This window comes from Panthera tigris, chromosome E1 (genome assembly GCF_018350195.1).
Source record: "Panthera tigris isolate Pti1 chromosome E1, P.tigris_Pti1_mat1.1, whole genome shotgun sequence".
Lineage (NCBI taxonomy): Eukaryota > Metazoa > Chordata > Mammalia > Carnivora > Felidae > Panthera > Panthera tigris.
Window position 1 is genome coordinate 59,466,388 of NC_056673.1, and position 15,813 is coordinate 59,482,200.

General features: G+C 63.6%; 1 protein-coding gene across 1 annotated transcript; it reads left to right on the plus strand.

The window, feature by feature from the left end:
- Nucleotides 1-7,526: 7,526 nt before the first annotated feature.
- Nucleotides 7,527-14,305, plus strand: CHMP6 (charged multivesicular body protein 6). The gene is made up of 8 exons (XM_042967217.1): nt 7,527-7,618; nt 9,733-9,842; nt 9,960-10,047; nt 10,136-10,222; nt 10,965-11,030; nt 11,253-11,333; nt 12,743-12,797; nt 13,321-14,305. Exons 1-8 carry the CDS (start codon nt 7,556-7,558, stop codon nt 13,374-13,376), a joined length of 606 nt encoding a protein of 201 aa, XP_042823151.1. The 5' UTR covers nt 7,527-7,555; the 3' UTR covers nt 13,377-14,305.
- Nucleotides 14,306-15,813: the final 1,508 nt, after the last annotated feature.

Genomic DNA, 15,813 nt, shown 5'->3' on the forward strand with positions numbered 1-15,813 from the left:
GGCTCGAGAGGAAGATCCACATGGTGATCGGGCAGCCCTGCGGGGAGCCCTCCCGCCGACATCAGAGACCAGCTTGGGAGGGGGTCCCAAGAGCCCTGGCGGGCAGCTGAGCGGCTTCTGAGCGCTGGGTTTAGGGGCAGGTCGTTACAGTTGCGTCCGTTATCCACCGCTGCGGGACAAAGGGGTCCAAGTCAGCAGCCTACAGCAAGCCCACCGCTATCCCGGTGTCTGAGCATCAGGGGCTGAGCCGCCGCGGGGGGTTCCGGCTCGGCTCCGGGCTTCCTACAGGAGGTTGCTGTCGAGCCGCCGGCCAGCACAGAGGCCCCTGTGTCCTACAGGACCCAGTGTCAGAAGTGCCGGGCATCCCCTGGTCCCCCGGAGCAGCGCAGGCACCGCGTGGGAGGGGACCACCCAAGGGCCCCTCCGGAGCCGGTTTGCCCTGCAGGCCCCTTCTCTGCTTTCCACTCGCAGTCCCCCTTCCTGGGCCCGAGACCCGGTGCAGCAGGACCGGGGCGGATCGGCACCCCCCGGGGCACCCCACCTGCTCACGCGTGCTCCCCTGTCTGCTCCCCATGCCCGTTCAGGCCGCCATCACTCCCCCGGCGGCCACCACAGCAGCATAGGCCCCTCCCGTCCCTTGTCCCACTGGGGCTGGGGGTTCAAAGCCCCACTCCACCTCAGGCAGGTGACAAGCCCCTCGGTGCCTGTCCCCCGTGTCCCCCTCACAGGGAGCGGTGTAGACGGGTGCGTGTCTGCGGTGATTACTGCCATCCACCCAGCTGCTGGCCCGTGATGCCCCCTGTCTCGTGACCACCACCCCCCTCCACCTGTGCTCACCAGGACGGCCCCTTATGGTCTCCAGGGCCACTTCCCACCATGCTCTCCCCCTGGGTTAACAATCCAGGTTAGATCAGCCCCTCCCCAGTCAGGGCCAGGAGCCTCCAACTCGTGACCAGCAGAAAACCAGAATCAGACAAGCCAGGGGCCCTGTGCCCGTTCCCACACTGCCCCCCCCCCCGCACCGTCCCCCCTGTCTGGGGGGACGCCACCTCCTCCAGGAAGGCTTTCCTGACCATCAACCGGAAGTTCTCCAGCCCCATCAAGAACACCATGCCATCCTGCCACCCCATGCCATATGCAAACCCGTGTCAGCAGCCAGAGCAGGGCCTGCCTGCACCTGGTAGCCACTAAATGAGAAGACAGATGGATACATGGATGAATGAATGAGTTCGTGAATGGGTGATAAATGAACGAATGAATGAATGCACGCATGCATGCACGAATGAGCAAATGGGCACGTGAGTGATGAACGGACAGGCGGGTGACACCCGCCAGCTCGGCAGACCCAGGGCAAAGTCCCGGTCCAGCCTCCACCTACAAAGGGCTTCTCAGACCCACCTGCCTACAAGGACCCCCAGGGACCACTGACTGCTGGGTGCCAGGTGCCGGGGTGTGCAGTGCCGGGGTTTAGGTACCGGGACACTGCGTGTGGTGACACCAGGGTGCAGGTGCCTGGTGCAGGGCGGGGGCGCGCGGGGGTGGTCTCTCCTGGCAGCCGGCCGTGTCCAGGCCTTGATGTTGCCTCGCGGCCACCAGGCTGTCCTGCAGCGCCACCGCGTGGCCACCGCGGGGCTCACAGCTGCCCGCCTGCCGCCGGACCCGGCGTCCCGCGGGAGGCTCCCAGGAAGAAGGTGGACACCCCTGCGGCCCCGCGCGGCCTCTCCCCGCGTCTATTCCGTTCTCAAGCCCTCTAAAAGACGTGTCTCAACACTTGACCCCTCTGCGGCCGGGTGTCTCCTCTCCCTCAAGGGCCTCTGCTGGGCCTCCCCCCTGCAGCCCCTCCTGGGGCTCTGCTGGGCCTCCCCCCTGCAGCCCCTCCTGGGCCTCCTCTGGGCCTCCCCCCTGCAGGCCCCCTTCCTGGGCCTCCCCCGGGCCTGCCCCCTGCAGCCCCTCCTGGGCCTGCCTCCCCGCTGCAGTCCCGACCTCTCCGAGCTGCCTCCCTTCCCCAGCCCTCCCAAGGATGCCCGCCCTGGGGTCTCCCGCAGGCTCACCCCCAACCCCGGGCTGCCCAGAGCCACCAGAGTCCACCGTAGTGTCCACGCAGTGGGTCAAGCCAACACCCTCACCTGTATCTTCAACACCATTCCCTGGACTCACACCCAATCCCTGGGAATTTGCCCAGATTCTTTCGACTTCTTCCAGAATGTTCCTTGGCTCCTCTCACATTCTCTTCTATTTCTGTCACTGCCTCCTTAGTCTGACCCCCAAGGACTCCTGACCAGGACCCCTGAAAACTCTTGACACGCGTATGGCCCCGTGTCAGAGCTGCACCTACCCCCAACTCGGCCTCCACCGGGTGTCCCGGCCGGGTCGGGCTTCGGCATGACCCACAGCTCCCACACAGGCTCTGCGGGGGGCAGCAGGTGTCCCGGGGCCAGGAGAAGACATTCCCTCTGCTCAGTGCACGTGGACAGACGCGTCCGCCTCCCGGGGCCCCACCCTCCCCTCTGCAGATTGGCTCAGCCACGGCAGGGCGTCCAGGCCCAGCCAATCAGCCTCCCCGGCCCAGGGAGAGAAGCCAATCAGAGCGCTTGTCGGGGAGCAGGTCCCGGAGGACCCGGACCAGGTGCGCAGAGAGGGGGGCCTCAGTCCCCGCGTCTCCCCACGCTGGCCCCACGCGGCGGGCCGCCCCTCAGCCCCAGCTGGCTCAAGTTCAGCTTATGTCACCTGCACCGGAAGGCCTGGGGTCACTCCATGGGGGCCGCCAGCGACCCTGCGGATGGTGGTTCGCCACGAAAACCACGTTTTCACACTGGCGTCCCCTGGGTCTGCGCGTCGTGGAACGGCCACCCCAAATGCCACCTCCCCGTTGGAACCTTGCCCGGAAGCCACATAGGGATTCCGGGCTGCTTTCCACCCATGGGAGTATTCCCCCCACCCCACCCCCACCCCCCGTCTGTGTGGTCGCCCTCTGGCAGCGGCAGGCCCGCCACGGGGCTTCAGCAGGTGAAGTTCACGGGTGCACTCGCCCGGGGCTGGAGGCAGCGGTCACTGACGCCAGGCGCTTCCGGCAAACTGCGGAGTCGCTGTGCCCCGGAGATCCAGTGATCGGACCCCACCTCATCCCTGCAACCCCTCAGTGGTTTAGAAGCACGAATCTCTGTGCCACATACCTTCAGCCTGAGATGCCCAGACAGGTGCCCGAGCGAAGGTGAGCGATGCGCCGGTTTGTATCAGTCATTCCAGGGGAGACCCTCGAAGGCAGGAACCCAGAATGTGTGGTAGGAAGTGATAAGCTCCTTAGCGCACTATGGGTTGAACTGTGACCCCCCCCCAAAAATTCATAGATTGCATTCCTACCCCCCAGTACCTGTGAATGCGATCTAATTGGGAAATAGGGTCTTTACAGAGGTAACGAAGACACAGTGAAGTCATTGGAGCGGGCCCTAACCCAGTACGACTCGTACCCTATGAAAAGGGAAAATCTGGACACGGACACGCGCGCAGCAAGGCCGCGTGCCCACGGAGGCAGGGACCCTGGTGATGCGCCTAAAGCCAAAGATGCCAGCAGACCACCAGCAGCTGGGAGAGGGGCCTGGAGCAGACACCCCCCCACACCCCACCCCTACCCCCCCACCCCGCCCCGCCCAAGCCTCAGAAGGAGCTGGCCCTGCCCACACCTAGACTTCCCGCCTTGGACTGTGGGCCGGTAAGTTTCTGTTGTTTCAGCCGCCAGGTCTGTGGCGGTTTGTCACGGCCGCCGGAGCAGCCGAACACAGTCAGGGTGTGGGCAGCGAGGTGTGCGGTGACAAAACACGGAGGTGCTTCCTGACAGCCAGGTTCTGGGGCCCCAGAGGCAGCTGGAGAGCAGTGTCGCGGGGGAACCACGGGGCGGCTGCTGATTTCTGGCCGCCTGGGCCGATGATGTGTTTAAAACGGCAGGCAAGGTGCTTTCTCAGTTTCAAGGCAGAATCAGAAAATCGGACAATATTAGAGGACTACTATAAAAGGAGACCGTATTTCTTGCGACAGGACGGGAAATCACTCCCCAGGCTTCATCCCTGGCTGGTGGAATCACAACACACACTGAATTGTCCACCCGCCGGGTCAGAGCCTGGAGAGGAGGGGGGTGCGGATCGCCCCGCCCCCGGGAAGCCCGGCCTGCAGCAGAGGCGACCCTCCTCCCCATCGGAGGCCACCGGGACCGCACCCGGGCAGTTACCTGCTAAGGGGAGGCCGGGTCTCCTCAAGACCGTCCCCCAAGAATACCGAGATTCTGCCGACGCCAGCCGGAGGCCACAGGGGCCCGTACAGGTGAGTGTGGCGGCCAGCTCTGCGTGAGCCCGGCCCCCACCGGCCGCTCTCCACACACTCTGGGCCACACCACTTGATCTCATCTGTGACGGGCCTTCCTTGACGGTTTGTTCCTTTGTTGCTGAAAACTTGGACTTTAGCACAGCTGAGCTGCCGGAAGAGGCTTGGTATTTAACACACAGGAAAGACCCCAAGGGCAAGGGCAGATAAGGACTTGGCCTGAGTCTCTCAGGTGTCCCCGAAGCACACTGCCTTGACAGGGGCCCTGAGAAGCCCTTGGGGAGGACCTCAGGCCCTTGAAGAGCTCTCTGCGGGCCAGGAATGACAGTGGAGGCACTGCCATCAAAACCGGTCCCCTGGGACCGGGATTTCCCCTGGGAGCCGGAGGGGCAAGGCCCAGGGGTCAGCTGAGTAGCAGTCATGAGGGACATCTTCGCCACCGGCCAGCTGGTCAGGTGCCCCCGGTCGGAGAACAATGCACAGCCTGGGAGAGCTCGCACCGATCGCTAAGCGGATGATGCACATCGGGAGAAGAGAGATCTGACGCGACGTCCCCGAGGGAGAGTCATACCCCTGGCCTGTGCCCTGCCTGAGCCAGGCCCAGAGGGGCCAGCGGGCTCCACCGTGAAGGATTCTAAGTACGTGCTGCAAGTCCCCCGCCTTCCCGAGGTGCCCACTCCGTTGTACCCGCTAACTGTCACTGCGGAACAAACCACCCCAAAACTCAACCGCTCGAACGACCACCGTTTTCTGGCTCTTAAACCTGTGTAGGTGGAGTCCACAGAGAAGGCTCAGCTGGCGAGGCCCAGCCCCGCGGGGACAGAAACCTGCCTTTCCGAGACCACAGCGCACCCACGTGGCTGGCGAGGGATGCTGAGTGGCAGCTCCTCTCCCCGCAGGCCAGGCCCCTCGGACTTGGTGGCCGAGTTCCATGAGCATCCCAAGAGACACTGGCCGTGTCAGTCACGGAGCATCTCTAGAGCCACATGTAAAGGCTTATCGGGGACTCGCTTTCTTTGGCCCACCTGCCGGCGTTTCACCTTTGCCCGCTAGCCCGATGGGGACTTCAGCAGCAGAGCGCTGGAGCGACGTCGCTGGGCCAGGCAGAGGAAGGGGCTCCCTTTCTGTCCCAGCTGCTTCTCTCTTCCTATGGCTGCCAGGGGGCAGCATGCGGGAGGCTCTTCAGTGAGTTTCTCCCCGACCTGTGGCTGCTTCTGGCCGACCTCCTCCAGCCTGTCCCATATCCAGCAAGATTCTCGGCTCCGGTGGGCAGTTTCTGGGCTCCCCTCTACCCCCTAGTGAGTTTCCTGGCCCGTTGGTGGGGGTTCTCCTGCTGACCAACTCTGGCTCTCAGCCTCTGGAAGCTTTCTTTGCCCCAGGCAGGCTGCGTGGTCCCACAACCCTCTCCAGCCAAGGCTGGGACTTACTCTAACAGGCGACTGGGACACACAGATGCTCAGAGTGCCCGACCACAGGCGTCTCTGGCTAATCAGGGTGTCCAGAACCAAATAGACGGGCAGCCACCTGGACTGGCACCTGCCTCATGTAACAGGTGACCAAAACCTGACATGACTCACCACAGTGAAGGGCTTTCCCCTGCCCCCCAGTGCCCAGTGGGCCCATGAACAAAGTGGCCATGGCAGCAGGGAGGGAGGCTGGGGCTCACTTGCCCGCCACAACTTCTGAGTGCCCAGCCGGTCAGTAGCACTGAACCCCCAAATAGCACCACTCCCTGGGGGTACCATCCAGCCACCTGACAGCGGGTTGGCTAATCAGGACCCCTTCCATCATGAGGCAGGGACTTGTCCCCACTGGAATGGACACTTCCTCTGGATACGGATCTGCCTTCCCGCCTATAGTGCTTTGGCCAGAGCAGCGCCAGTGTGCACTTGGAGGCTGGCCATCACGGTGCCCGCACAGCACCTGCTTGTGACCCAGGAAGTCATTTCACAGAAGGAAGTGAGGCCCGTGCTGTGGGATTGCTCACCCTAGGTGCCCACTGCCCACGAGCCACTGGGCTGGCCCATTGCAGACTCGGGTACAGGATTGATGAAGTTTTGGGGTGATGGGTTCAGAGCTGACAGCCAAGAAAGAATCCTTGAAGACGTCTCTGGCGCAAAAAAAAAGTGAATTTAGTAAGGCACACGGGGACAGGGCCCGTGGGTAGAAGGAGCTGCGCTGGGGTTGTGAAGAGTGACTTTTATATACTATGGACTTGGGGGAGGTGAAGTCAAAAGGGAAGCTTCCAAAGAGACTTTCATATGCCAAAGACGCACTGATCACTGGAGGCCCAGCTACTGACAAGCTAAGGTGGTTTTTCCCTGTAGCAAAGTATTAACTTCACACAGTAGGGAGTTCTGGACTTTAGAAGATTGCCCTTTTTTGTGTGATTGTATTAAGATATTTATAAACTGATGGAGACCCTTAACAGGTTAACCATTTGTTTTCTGTCTCTGTCTTTCCTTTGTCCTTGGGCAGCCAGGAGTGCCTGGGAAATAATCACACTTATCCCACCTTGGGGGGTGGGGTAATGCTAGCTGGGACCTGGCCCTCAGCGTGCCTTATGCTCCCTCATCAGGATCATCCGGGGAGACTGATCGGGGCTGGGTGCTGTCCTATGAGACCCCGTGTACCCTCCGAACGCCGGAAAGACGCAGGTGGGAACCAGGGATGCAGGGGTCAGTGGCTCCCCGCAAATCCTCTTCAGGGGGTTTACCCCCAACGGCCGGAGGCTTCTGCAGGGTGGGGGGACACAGAACCAGGAGTTGAGACGGCCGTGTTGGGCAAGAGCCACCGGTCGCGGGGCCGCGTGGACATGTGCTGCCCAGGTAGCGTCTCCATGGACACCTGTAAGCCCACAGGTTGTACATAACATCACTAAACGCAGCATTTTGTGGTCGGCACCAGCCAGGGGGCGGGGGGAGACTGTCCACCGGTTACCGGGAAGGATCCCACCTAACCCGAGACTGGAACTTTCAGTCTTCGTTTGCAATGCTGGGGGACATTCTGGAAGCGCACGTGAAATGCATCATTTAGGGCTGCCGAGGCCCTGCCCGCAGTGTCACCGTGCCATCGTCGCCAAGGCGTGCGGGGGCGGATTCGAACCCGGGGCCCGCCTTCGGCTCGCCCGCACACGTTTCGCCTTCTGCGGCGCCTGGCCCTGCGCGGCCGCCGTAGGGGGCGGGGCCGGGGTACGGAGGCCGGGAGGGCGGCGGCGGGCGGGGCCGCGGGCCGGGGCGCCATGGGCAACCTGTTCGGCCGCAAGAAGCAGAGCCGGGTCACAGAGCAAGACAAGGCCGTCCTGGTGAGAGCCGGGCCCCCCGGCGACGGCGGGGAGACTGAGGCAGGGCTGCGGCCACGGGAGGGCCTGCCCCCGCCCCCCACGCCGGGCGGGCTTCTCGCAGCCGCGTCGCAGCGCCGGACCGCAGGCTGCCGGCGACCGGCGCGGGGACTAGACGGGGCCGCGGTTTCGGGGGGCGGCGCCGAGTGTCGCGCTGAGTCGTGGTCACACCTGGTGTCCCGGCGAGCGCGCGCTCGCAGGTGGCAGGTCCCGAGTCCCACGTTCCGGGCCGCCCCGCCGTGTGGCCGGCGCCGGGGCGCCGAGCGAGGGCGATGGGCTCGTCTGCCACCGCCCGACGCCGCTGTTTCCGGGGAGCTCCGGGAGAAAGCTCGTTTGCGTGGAAGGAATTGTAGGATACGTTAAGGGGAAAGGCACGTCCAGAGGAATCCAGTTTTGCAAGGAGAAAAACGTACCAGGAAGGAGGTGGTGCAAAATTTGAGCAGAGTTTACCTTTGCTTGCTTTGCAAAAATTTCTGCAGCGAAAATGCATCAATTTGTGCTAAGAGAGAAACAAATTCAAATGACAGATTCCCCCCACCCCTTGGCTTCAGAAACCGTGTTATAAACGGTTCTTAACTGAAGTTCCCCACGTGGAGAGGAAACAGGCACGTTTGCCACTAGAGAAAATGTGAGCGGCGTTGGGTGCTGAATGGGAAGAGGGGCACAGGCACTAGGGAGGCAGGGGTCAGGCCCTGGCGGGGAGCTGAAGCCCCCAAGGTGATTCTCTTCAAGGAGTCGCCTTTGGGTTTCTCTTCCAGGCTTTTCTACTTGCCAGGGATTGTTTGGTGGGTCCACACTGTAACAACGCGGTTTGCACACAGTAAAACAAATTACTGCCTAGGATGAAAAGCTGAGCTGAGAAACTCCATGCCCCAGTGTGCTGTCCGTCCTGTGACCCTCCACGGATACCCCTTAGGAAGTTTACAAAGGGGGCAGCCTGGCCACACCTGCTGCGTTTAGCTGTCTTCCACACTTTGTACTCAACCAGCTTGGATAATGGCCCGAAGGGCGGGGGCGGGGCGGGGGCTCAGCTCCTGGGGAGGAACAGCGGCCAGGGCTGAGAAGGCTGGGCACGCAGGCTGGCCCCGGTGTGTCTGAGCCGTGGGAGCAGGACAGTGGGTGCCTTGCACTGCAGCCAGGAGAAGGCGTGCAGCCATCACCCAGCCTGCCCCACAGGCCACCCGGTGCACCGGGCAGGCGCTAGAGAGAACGTGCTGTGGAGGGGCCGTGAGAGGTCCCTGCAGACACGTCTACACTAGGGGATGATGTCTCACTATACTGAGGCTTAAAGGTGTGCCTGCCCCTTGCCGTAGTTCAGTCACAGCAACGGATCCTAAAGATAGAATCGCACGTATGAGAAACGCCCTGTCCTGCAGGCGCTCGCCACGGCGTCATCATTTCAGGTGAAATTTGGAAGAAATGGGAAAGGCCTGAGAAAAGGCAGAATTACCTGACGCGTAAACGGCCGCGCTTCCTCTCCGGGACAGTACGTGGGGGTCCCGGGTGCTTGGCAAGGTCAAGCAAACACTTCACCCAAACACGCCGTCTGTGTGTCCACTCGGACACGGTGATAAGTGACGAGCAGGGCAGCTGGACACGTTAAGGACGCGTCCGAGGCCGGGAGGGGAGGCCCCCAACCCTCGCTGTGGCCGGGTGGGACGGTGGCTCTCGGGTGCACTTCTGTGTCGTCTCTGAACCTCTGAGGCACTGGTGACACTCTCCGACCTGCCCCAGGGCACGCACAGTGATGGCTGCTGCCATCACTTTGAGTGATGTCACTTTGAGAGCGGACACTCCACCTTGGCGCTGCGGACACGTCGGGGGGGGGGGGGGTTCACTGTCTGTGCCGGGGCCACCCTGGGCACGGCAGGATGTAAGCGGTGTCCCCGGCCTCTACCCACTGACGCCAGCAGCAGCACCCCCCAGTTCCGACAGCCGCAGGTGTCTCCAGAAGTGCCCGAGGGGGCAGGCTTGTCCCCACAGAGAACTGTGTTTCGGGGGGGGGGGGGCGGCTTCCAGGCCGGCCTAGCCAGGTGCCGGCACGGGCACCGTGTGGACCCAGGCCTGCTCTTCCGCAGCAACTGAAGCAGCAGCGGGATAAGCTGAAGCAGTACCAGAAGAGGATCACCCAACAGCTGGAGAGGGAGCGGGAGATCGCCAGGCAGCTCCTGCGGGACGGGAGGAAGGAGTGAGTGGGGCCCGGGGCAGGCCGTGCGAGAGCGGGCGTCAGCCCCCTGTTGGCCTAGAGCAGGGGGTGGGCGAGGCCAGGGGGGCGGCCGGGTCACTGCCCGGGTGCCCTCTGCAGACGCGCCAAGCTGCTGCTCAAGAAGAAGCGGTACCAGGAGCAGCTTCTGGACAAGACAGAGAACCAAATCACCAGCCTGGAAACAATGGTAGGCCGGGCGGGTGGCAGGGAGGTGGGGGGAAGGGGTGGGGAGGGCAGGCCCCCCGACCGCCCGGTCCGTTCGGCTTCCGCCCCAGGTCCAGAACATTGAGTTCGCCCAGATTGAGATGAAGGTGGTCGAGGGGCTGCAGATCGGAAATGAGTGTCTGAAGAAGATGCACCAGGTGGGTCCTTGGCGGCCTGGGGCAGAGAGGGGGGCGGGGCTCGTTCCTGAGGCCGCGCCCGGGCCACTGGCGAAGAGGCGTTTGTGCTGGCTGAGAGCGTGGGCAAGCCAGTGGCTCTCGGGAGAGGGTGCCCGTGTCGGTGGCAAGACCAGCTCGGGGTGCTGACCCGAGAACGGGGTGACGGGCGCTGACGACAGAGCGGGTCCACGTGCTCAGGTGAGGGTCCGGTGAGGGTGCGTGAGGGGTGTGTGAACTAACTGGAGGGCTTCCCGGAGGAGGTTAACACGGCCTCACCACAGGAAGCGGCCCAGGGGTGGGTGGCCAAAGAAGAGGTGCGGCCCGGAGAGACCCTGGGCCACCGGAGAGGTGACCGGCGGATGGCTGCGCGGCTGCCCGGCTGTCCCGGCGGTCCGCGGTGTGCCCCTGCCCCGCAAGTCAGCGTGCTGCTTCGAACCCAGAAGGAATGAGTCAGGTTTTACTTGTTTTCACCTGGACCTGCGCGGGCTGGTTGGGGAGCCCGAGGGTCTGGGGCAACGGGCCAGCGGGAATCTGGGCGGTGCGGCGGGGCTTCTGAAAAGACAGGTCCATCGGCCCCGCAGCCCCCGTGGGCGGGCCCGGCCTACGGCAGAAACGACCAGAGCCACGTGGCGTCGGCTCGGCCGGGCTCGTGCCCTGCCGCTCCAGGGGGCCGTAACGCGAGGGGCCGTTACACGCCTCGCTGACCAGAGTCCCGACCGACTAGGTGATGTCCTTAGAAGAAGTCGAGCGGATACTGGAGGAGACCCAGGAGGCCGTGGAGTACCAGCGGGTAGGTGTTGCTGGGCCAGCGGGGACCGCCTTCCCCCCGCACCCGCCACCTGCACGAACCCCCAGCCGCCCTCCGGAGCCACGACTTCTGCGCCTCGGGTGCTCACCTCCTCTCAAGTGAGGGGGGCCTGGAGCGACGGGCTGTCTCCTTCCTCCACGAGGGGCCGCTGCACCCTCTGCCCCAGCCCGGCCACGGTCCTCACCTCCCCTCCTCCCTTCACAGCAAATAGATGAGCTGCTGTCGGGAAGCTTCACTCAGGAGGATGAAGAGACCATCCTGGAGGAGCTGAATGCAATCACCCAGGTGAGAGCACCCCCCGCGCTGAGCGCGATCTCCCAGGTGATAGGACACCCCAGGACTGAGCATAGTCACCCAGGTGAGAGGACCCCCCAGGACTGAGCATGATCACCCAGGTGAGAGGACCCCCCAGGACTGAGCATGATCACCCAGGTGAGAGGACCCCCCGCGCTGAGCGCGATCTCCCAGGTGATAGGACACCCCAGGACTGAGCATAGTCACCCAGGTGAGAGGACCCCCCAGGACTGAGCATAATCACCCAGGTGAGAGGACCCCCCGCGCTGAGCGCGATCTCCCAGGTGATAGGACACCCCAGGACTGAGCATAGTCACCCAGGTGAGAGGACCCCCCAGGACTGAGCATGATCACCCAGGTGAGAGGACCCCCCGCGCTGAGCGCGATCTCCCAGGTGATAGGACACCCCAGGACTGAGCATAGTCACCCAGGTGAGAGGACCCCCCAGGACTGAGCATGATCACCCAGGTGAGAGGAGTCCCGGGACCGAGCGCAGTCACTCAGGTGACAGGACCCCCAGGACCGAGCACGATCACTCAGGTGACAGGACCCCCAGGACCGAGCACGATCTCTCTGGTGACAGGACTCGCAGAAGACCTCTGCCCCGTGTGATCGTTGGCCTTGGACGGGCACCTTTATTGGGCTTTACAGGAGCACACAATCCTGGCTTTGCAAGTGGTGTTCCCTCCTAAAATAAGTCGAATTTGTGTTAAACTGAGGTGGTTCTTATCTGCCCGGTGACAGCAGGGAGAGCCCGGCCTGGAGAGAACATTCCCCGGGTTGTCCCCCCGAGAGTGTTGCAGGCGGCTGAGCAGGCAGTGCCCGTATGGCACCTCTCACCCGCCGTGGCCAGGTCCCTCCCTGCGGAGCCCCGGGCCTGTCTCCCTCTACCAGGCGGCCTTGCCACACGCAGGCCCCGTGGTGTGTGTCTGCTCCCCGATGGGGATGCCTCCGTCGCTGGGCCATGGCTTCGGGATGCCCCCAGCCTGTGCCCACCAGCCTGCCACTCCCTGCACCTGCGGGACGAGTTAGTGTCCCTGCTCTCTGCCCTCTGGTGTCCCACGTGCACCTGCCTCCTGACGTCCTTCCTCCCGAGGACCCAGATGCCCCCTAAGCAGCCAGGGAAGCCAGCTGGGAGGTGAACTGCCATGTGTTGTCCGAGAGGCAGCCCAGCGCCTCTGGGCCGGCCACGCTGCCACAGAGCCGCCCCTTCCACCCGGGTGGGCACAGGGTTCAAAGCCCCCGGCCCTGCATGGCCAGAGTGTGACCCGGGATCTCTAGGGAAGCCCCAAGTGAGTCAAGTCTCAGATGCCGGAGACCGAGGAGGAGGCGCTCTGGAACTTTGCACAGCGGGGCTCTTGTTTAGATGGTCTCACCGCCTCTCCCTCTGCTTCTTGCAGGAGCAGCTAGACCTCCCCGAGGTTCCTTCAGAGCCTCTCCCCGAGAAGAAACCAGGTACGCTTCTTGTTCTGTCCTGTGGAGGACCTGTGTTCTAGAACGAAGCGAAATGCCCCGGCCGCAGGGTCCCGCCCTTCCGCTCGGTGGCAGTTGGTTCCTGCCTCCCCAGCTGGGTGGGTGAGGGGCACAGGCTTGCTTGGGGGTCGGGCCCGGTTTCTGGCGGGGAGGGGGGAAGCCTCGAAAGAGCCGAACCCTTTCAGAGAGGCGTGTCCCGCAGGCAGAGCTGGGGAAAGGCCGGGTCCACCCCAGAACCAGCCATCCTCTACGTAGCACATCCTCTACTGTGCCCCGCCGGGGCCCCGGTGGCTGGTGGGCCCTCCGTGTTTCTTTCTGCCCCTCCCCGTCCCTCCCCCTCACAGGGCTCCTGAGTGCTTGCGACAGGCTGCTGCGGTCGAGGTCCCCACCCTCAGCCCCGCACACAGCCCTGGGACCTGGCTCCTTGCCGCCTTCCTTCTCCTCTGGGAGTTTCTGCCCGTGGGGTCTTCTGCACCCGACAAACACCTCTTTCTTTCCTCTACAGAAAAAGCCCCCACCAAGGCCAGGCCCCAGCAGGCGGACATGGTCGCAGCCTCATAACGTGGCCTCCTTGGCCTGGGACTGGCGGGGACTCCCCAGAGCCTGGGGCCCACAGAGTTTGGTGCGCGGCCCGACCTGACGGGCTCCCAGGAGGCCGGCGCCAGGCCGGGCCGGTCGGGTGCTGACGAAGCAGAGTGTGGCGCACACAGGGCTAGACGCCAGGCTGACTCCGCAGAGCGTTTCCCTGGCGCCGCAGGCTTGCTCTCCTTTCTGGATTCGATGGCAACGTTCGCACCCTCCGGCCAAACGGCTTCTGAGGCTGTGGCTCCCACGCGGCCACAGGCAGGCCCGTCACTCCTGGTGCTGGCCACACTCCCGTCCCCGGCCCCTCGAGGCTCCACCGGCCACCTTCTCCCCAGCTCCCTCTCTGGAAGGCGCGTCAAACCTAGCTTCTTTCCCTTCCCTTTTTCACTTCCTGCTGCTCCTGCCGGCTGGCGGGCAGCTTCCTGAGCTGCCCAGTTTCCGTGTCGGTTCGGGGGCGGAAAGCTCCCCTCTTCTGTGTCGGCGTTTGGGGGCGTTGGACCGGAAGGGGCGCATCCCTGCTGGACTGGCGGCTGCAGGAGCCCCGACCGAGCTTCTTCACCTGGGGGCCTGTGTGCAGAGGCTCGGCCCGCTGCAAAGGGACGTTCCCGGAGAGCCAGAGGCCTTGCTGGGGTTCCCGGGGGTGCTGACGGGCCTGCTCTGGTGGGTGTGGCCCCCATTGCCTGGGACTCCGCGCAGCTTGGGCTCCGGAACCTGCCAGAGACCCGGGACTCTGCGACCCGCCACCCCTGAGCCGTCAGCCGCCAGGCACGCGCTTGGAGGCTGGAAACGGCTTCCCTAGTTAACGGTTCGTTTTGGTATCGGACAATCCTGACAACGTTTCACTCCCAACAAGGGGGGAGCCCCAAACGGGTCAGCCCCGTATTAAAATTGATGCCTGCATGGTCTCTGGCCTCATGGAGTGGGGTCTGTGGGGGTACCTGGGTGGGTTAAAGTGTGGCTCCTCTCCTCTAGGGTCCCTGGAACACGGCCCCCTGACCCTCACGGGGATTCACTCGAGAGCACCTGCCTGGGGGCTGGGGACACAGGGACAGGTGGAGGCCTTCACTGTGCCAGGCTGTGGGCAGAAGGCAGGCCGGGGCTCCAGCGCTGGGGGTGCCCTGTGCTCCGGCCACCACCTCCGGGCAGCTGCCTGTAGAAGGGACACTGGCGGCCTCGTTCCCCAGGGCCAAGCTCAGGCCCCTCAAAGTGAGGGAGGGCGGTCAGTTGGGCAGCTCCAGGAGGGGGCTGGTTTAGAGTCCTGGTACCCAGGTGGGAAGCCACAGGCCCCAGGGAGCCAGCAGGCAACGGCAAGGAATAGATGGGGGTGTCCCACGTAAGGGGCTTCCCTGCCCTTCACAGAGGGCTCAGTGATGGGATGCAGGCAAGTTGCCAGGGGGTTGGCAGGAGTTTCAGGTGTAATGCACGCCTCAGCCAGGAGGGGGCTCTCTGCCAATTGGGGGGATTTGGCAGGAAACTGGCATTGCCATTCCCAGTCTGGCTGCAGGGCCCCACCCATTTGTTTTTGGTGACACGCCACCTGTCCCCAAGACTGCACAAGGGTCCTGAGGGCAGTTCTGATAGACAAGGAGGAGCAGGCTGCCTTTCCATCCGGTGATCCTGTCCCACTGCAGCTGCCAGTCTGAGGGCGTGGAGGGAACGGATGGCCTGGTTGGGGGGAGACACAGACTCCCACCAGCGGGGTGGACCCCTTTCCTTTCCCTCTGCTCTCCGGGACCCCAGAGCTCGGGCTCGTCTGTGAAGCCTGACCTTTCCAGTGCACGGACTGGCCTCCCTGATGGTCTCACCACTGGGGCTGCCCAGTGGGATGTCAGGGCTCTGACTGCCCTCCTGGCGAACGCCTGGACAGCCTGCCCAGGTCTGCTCGCCCCACTGCCCGGGCACCCCCCGCTCCCTGGGATGGGACACAGCCACCGTCCCACAGCAGCACGGGGAAGGGGCACCTTCCTCTCCTGAAACAACAACCTAGAAATCGGAGAGGAGGGACCTTGTCCTCTCTCACTGTCTGAGAAGTTCGATCCTGCCTACCACTCAATCACCCTCTTTCTTTTTACACGTTTATCTTGTTCACCAAGGGAGGTTTTGCCCCCAAACGCCACGTGACCTTGAGCTGCCTCCTGGGCTCTGGCCTCGGAGGTTGCCAGCCCCCTGTGTGTGTGCATATAAGGGTCGAGGGTGGCCCCCCTTGATAGGATGAGGCCCACATTGATCCTGCCCTGGTCCTAAAACACCAGCCCCGTGAGCCTGACCCAACTCCGTTCTAATCTAAGGACATAGGACCCACGAATGTTACAGACAATGTTGAGTCCCAGCCCTGGTGGCCGAGCTGGTTTCCTACCCAAGATCAGTGGGCGCTGGGAAAACAGGTGGGAGAGGCTTATGGGGGACAGGACAG

Excerpts from the sequence above, each read along its gene's own strand:
- CHMP6 (XM_042967217.1), top strand. The coding sequence starts at position 7,556 with ATGGGCAACCTGTTCGGCCGCAAGAAGCAGAGCCGGGTCACAGAGCAA. Across the intron at positions 7,619-9,732 it reads AGCAAGACAAGGCCGTCCTG|CAACTGAAGCAGCAGCGGGA; the intron begins GTGAGAGCCGGG and ends GCTCTTCCGCAG. Across the intron at positions 10,223-10,964 it reads GTCTGAAGAAGATGCACCAG|GTGATGTCCTTAGAAGAAGT; the intron begins GTGGGTCCTTGG and ends CCGACCGACTAG.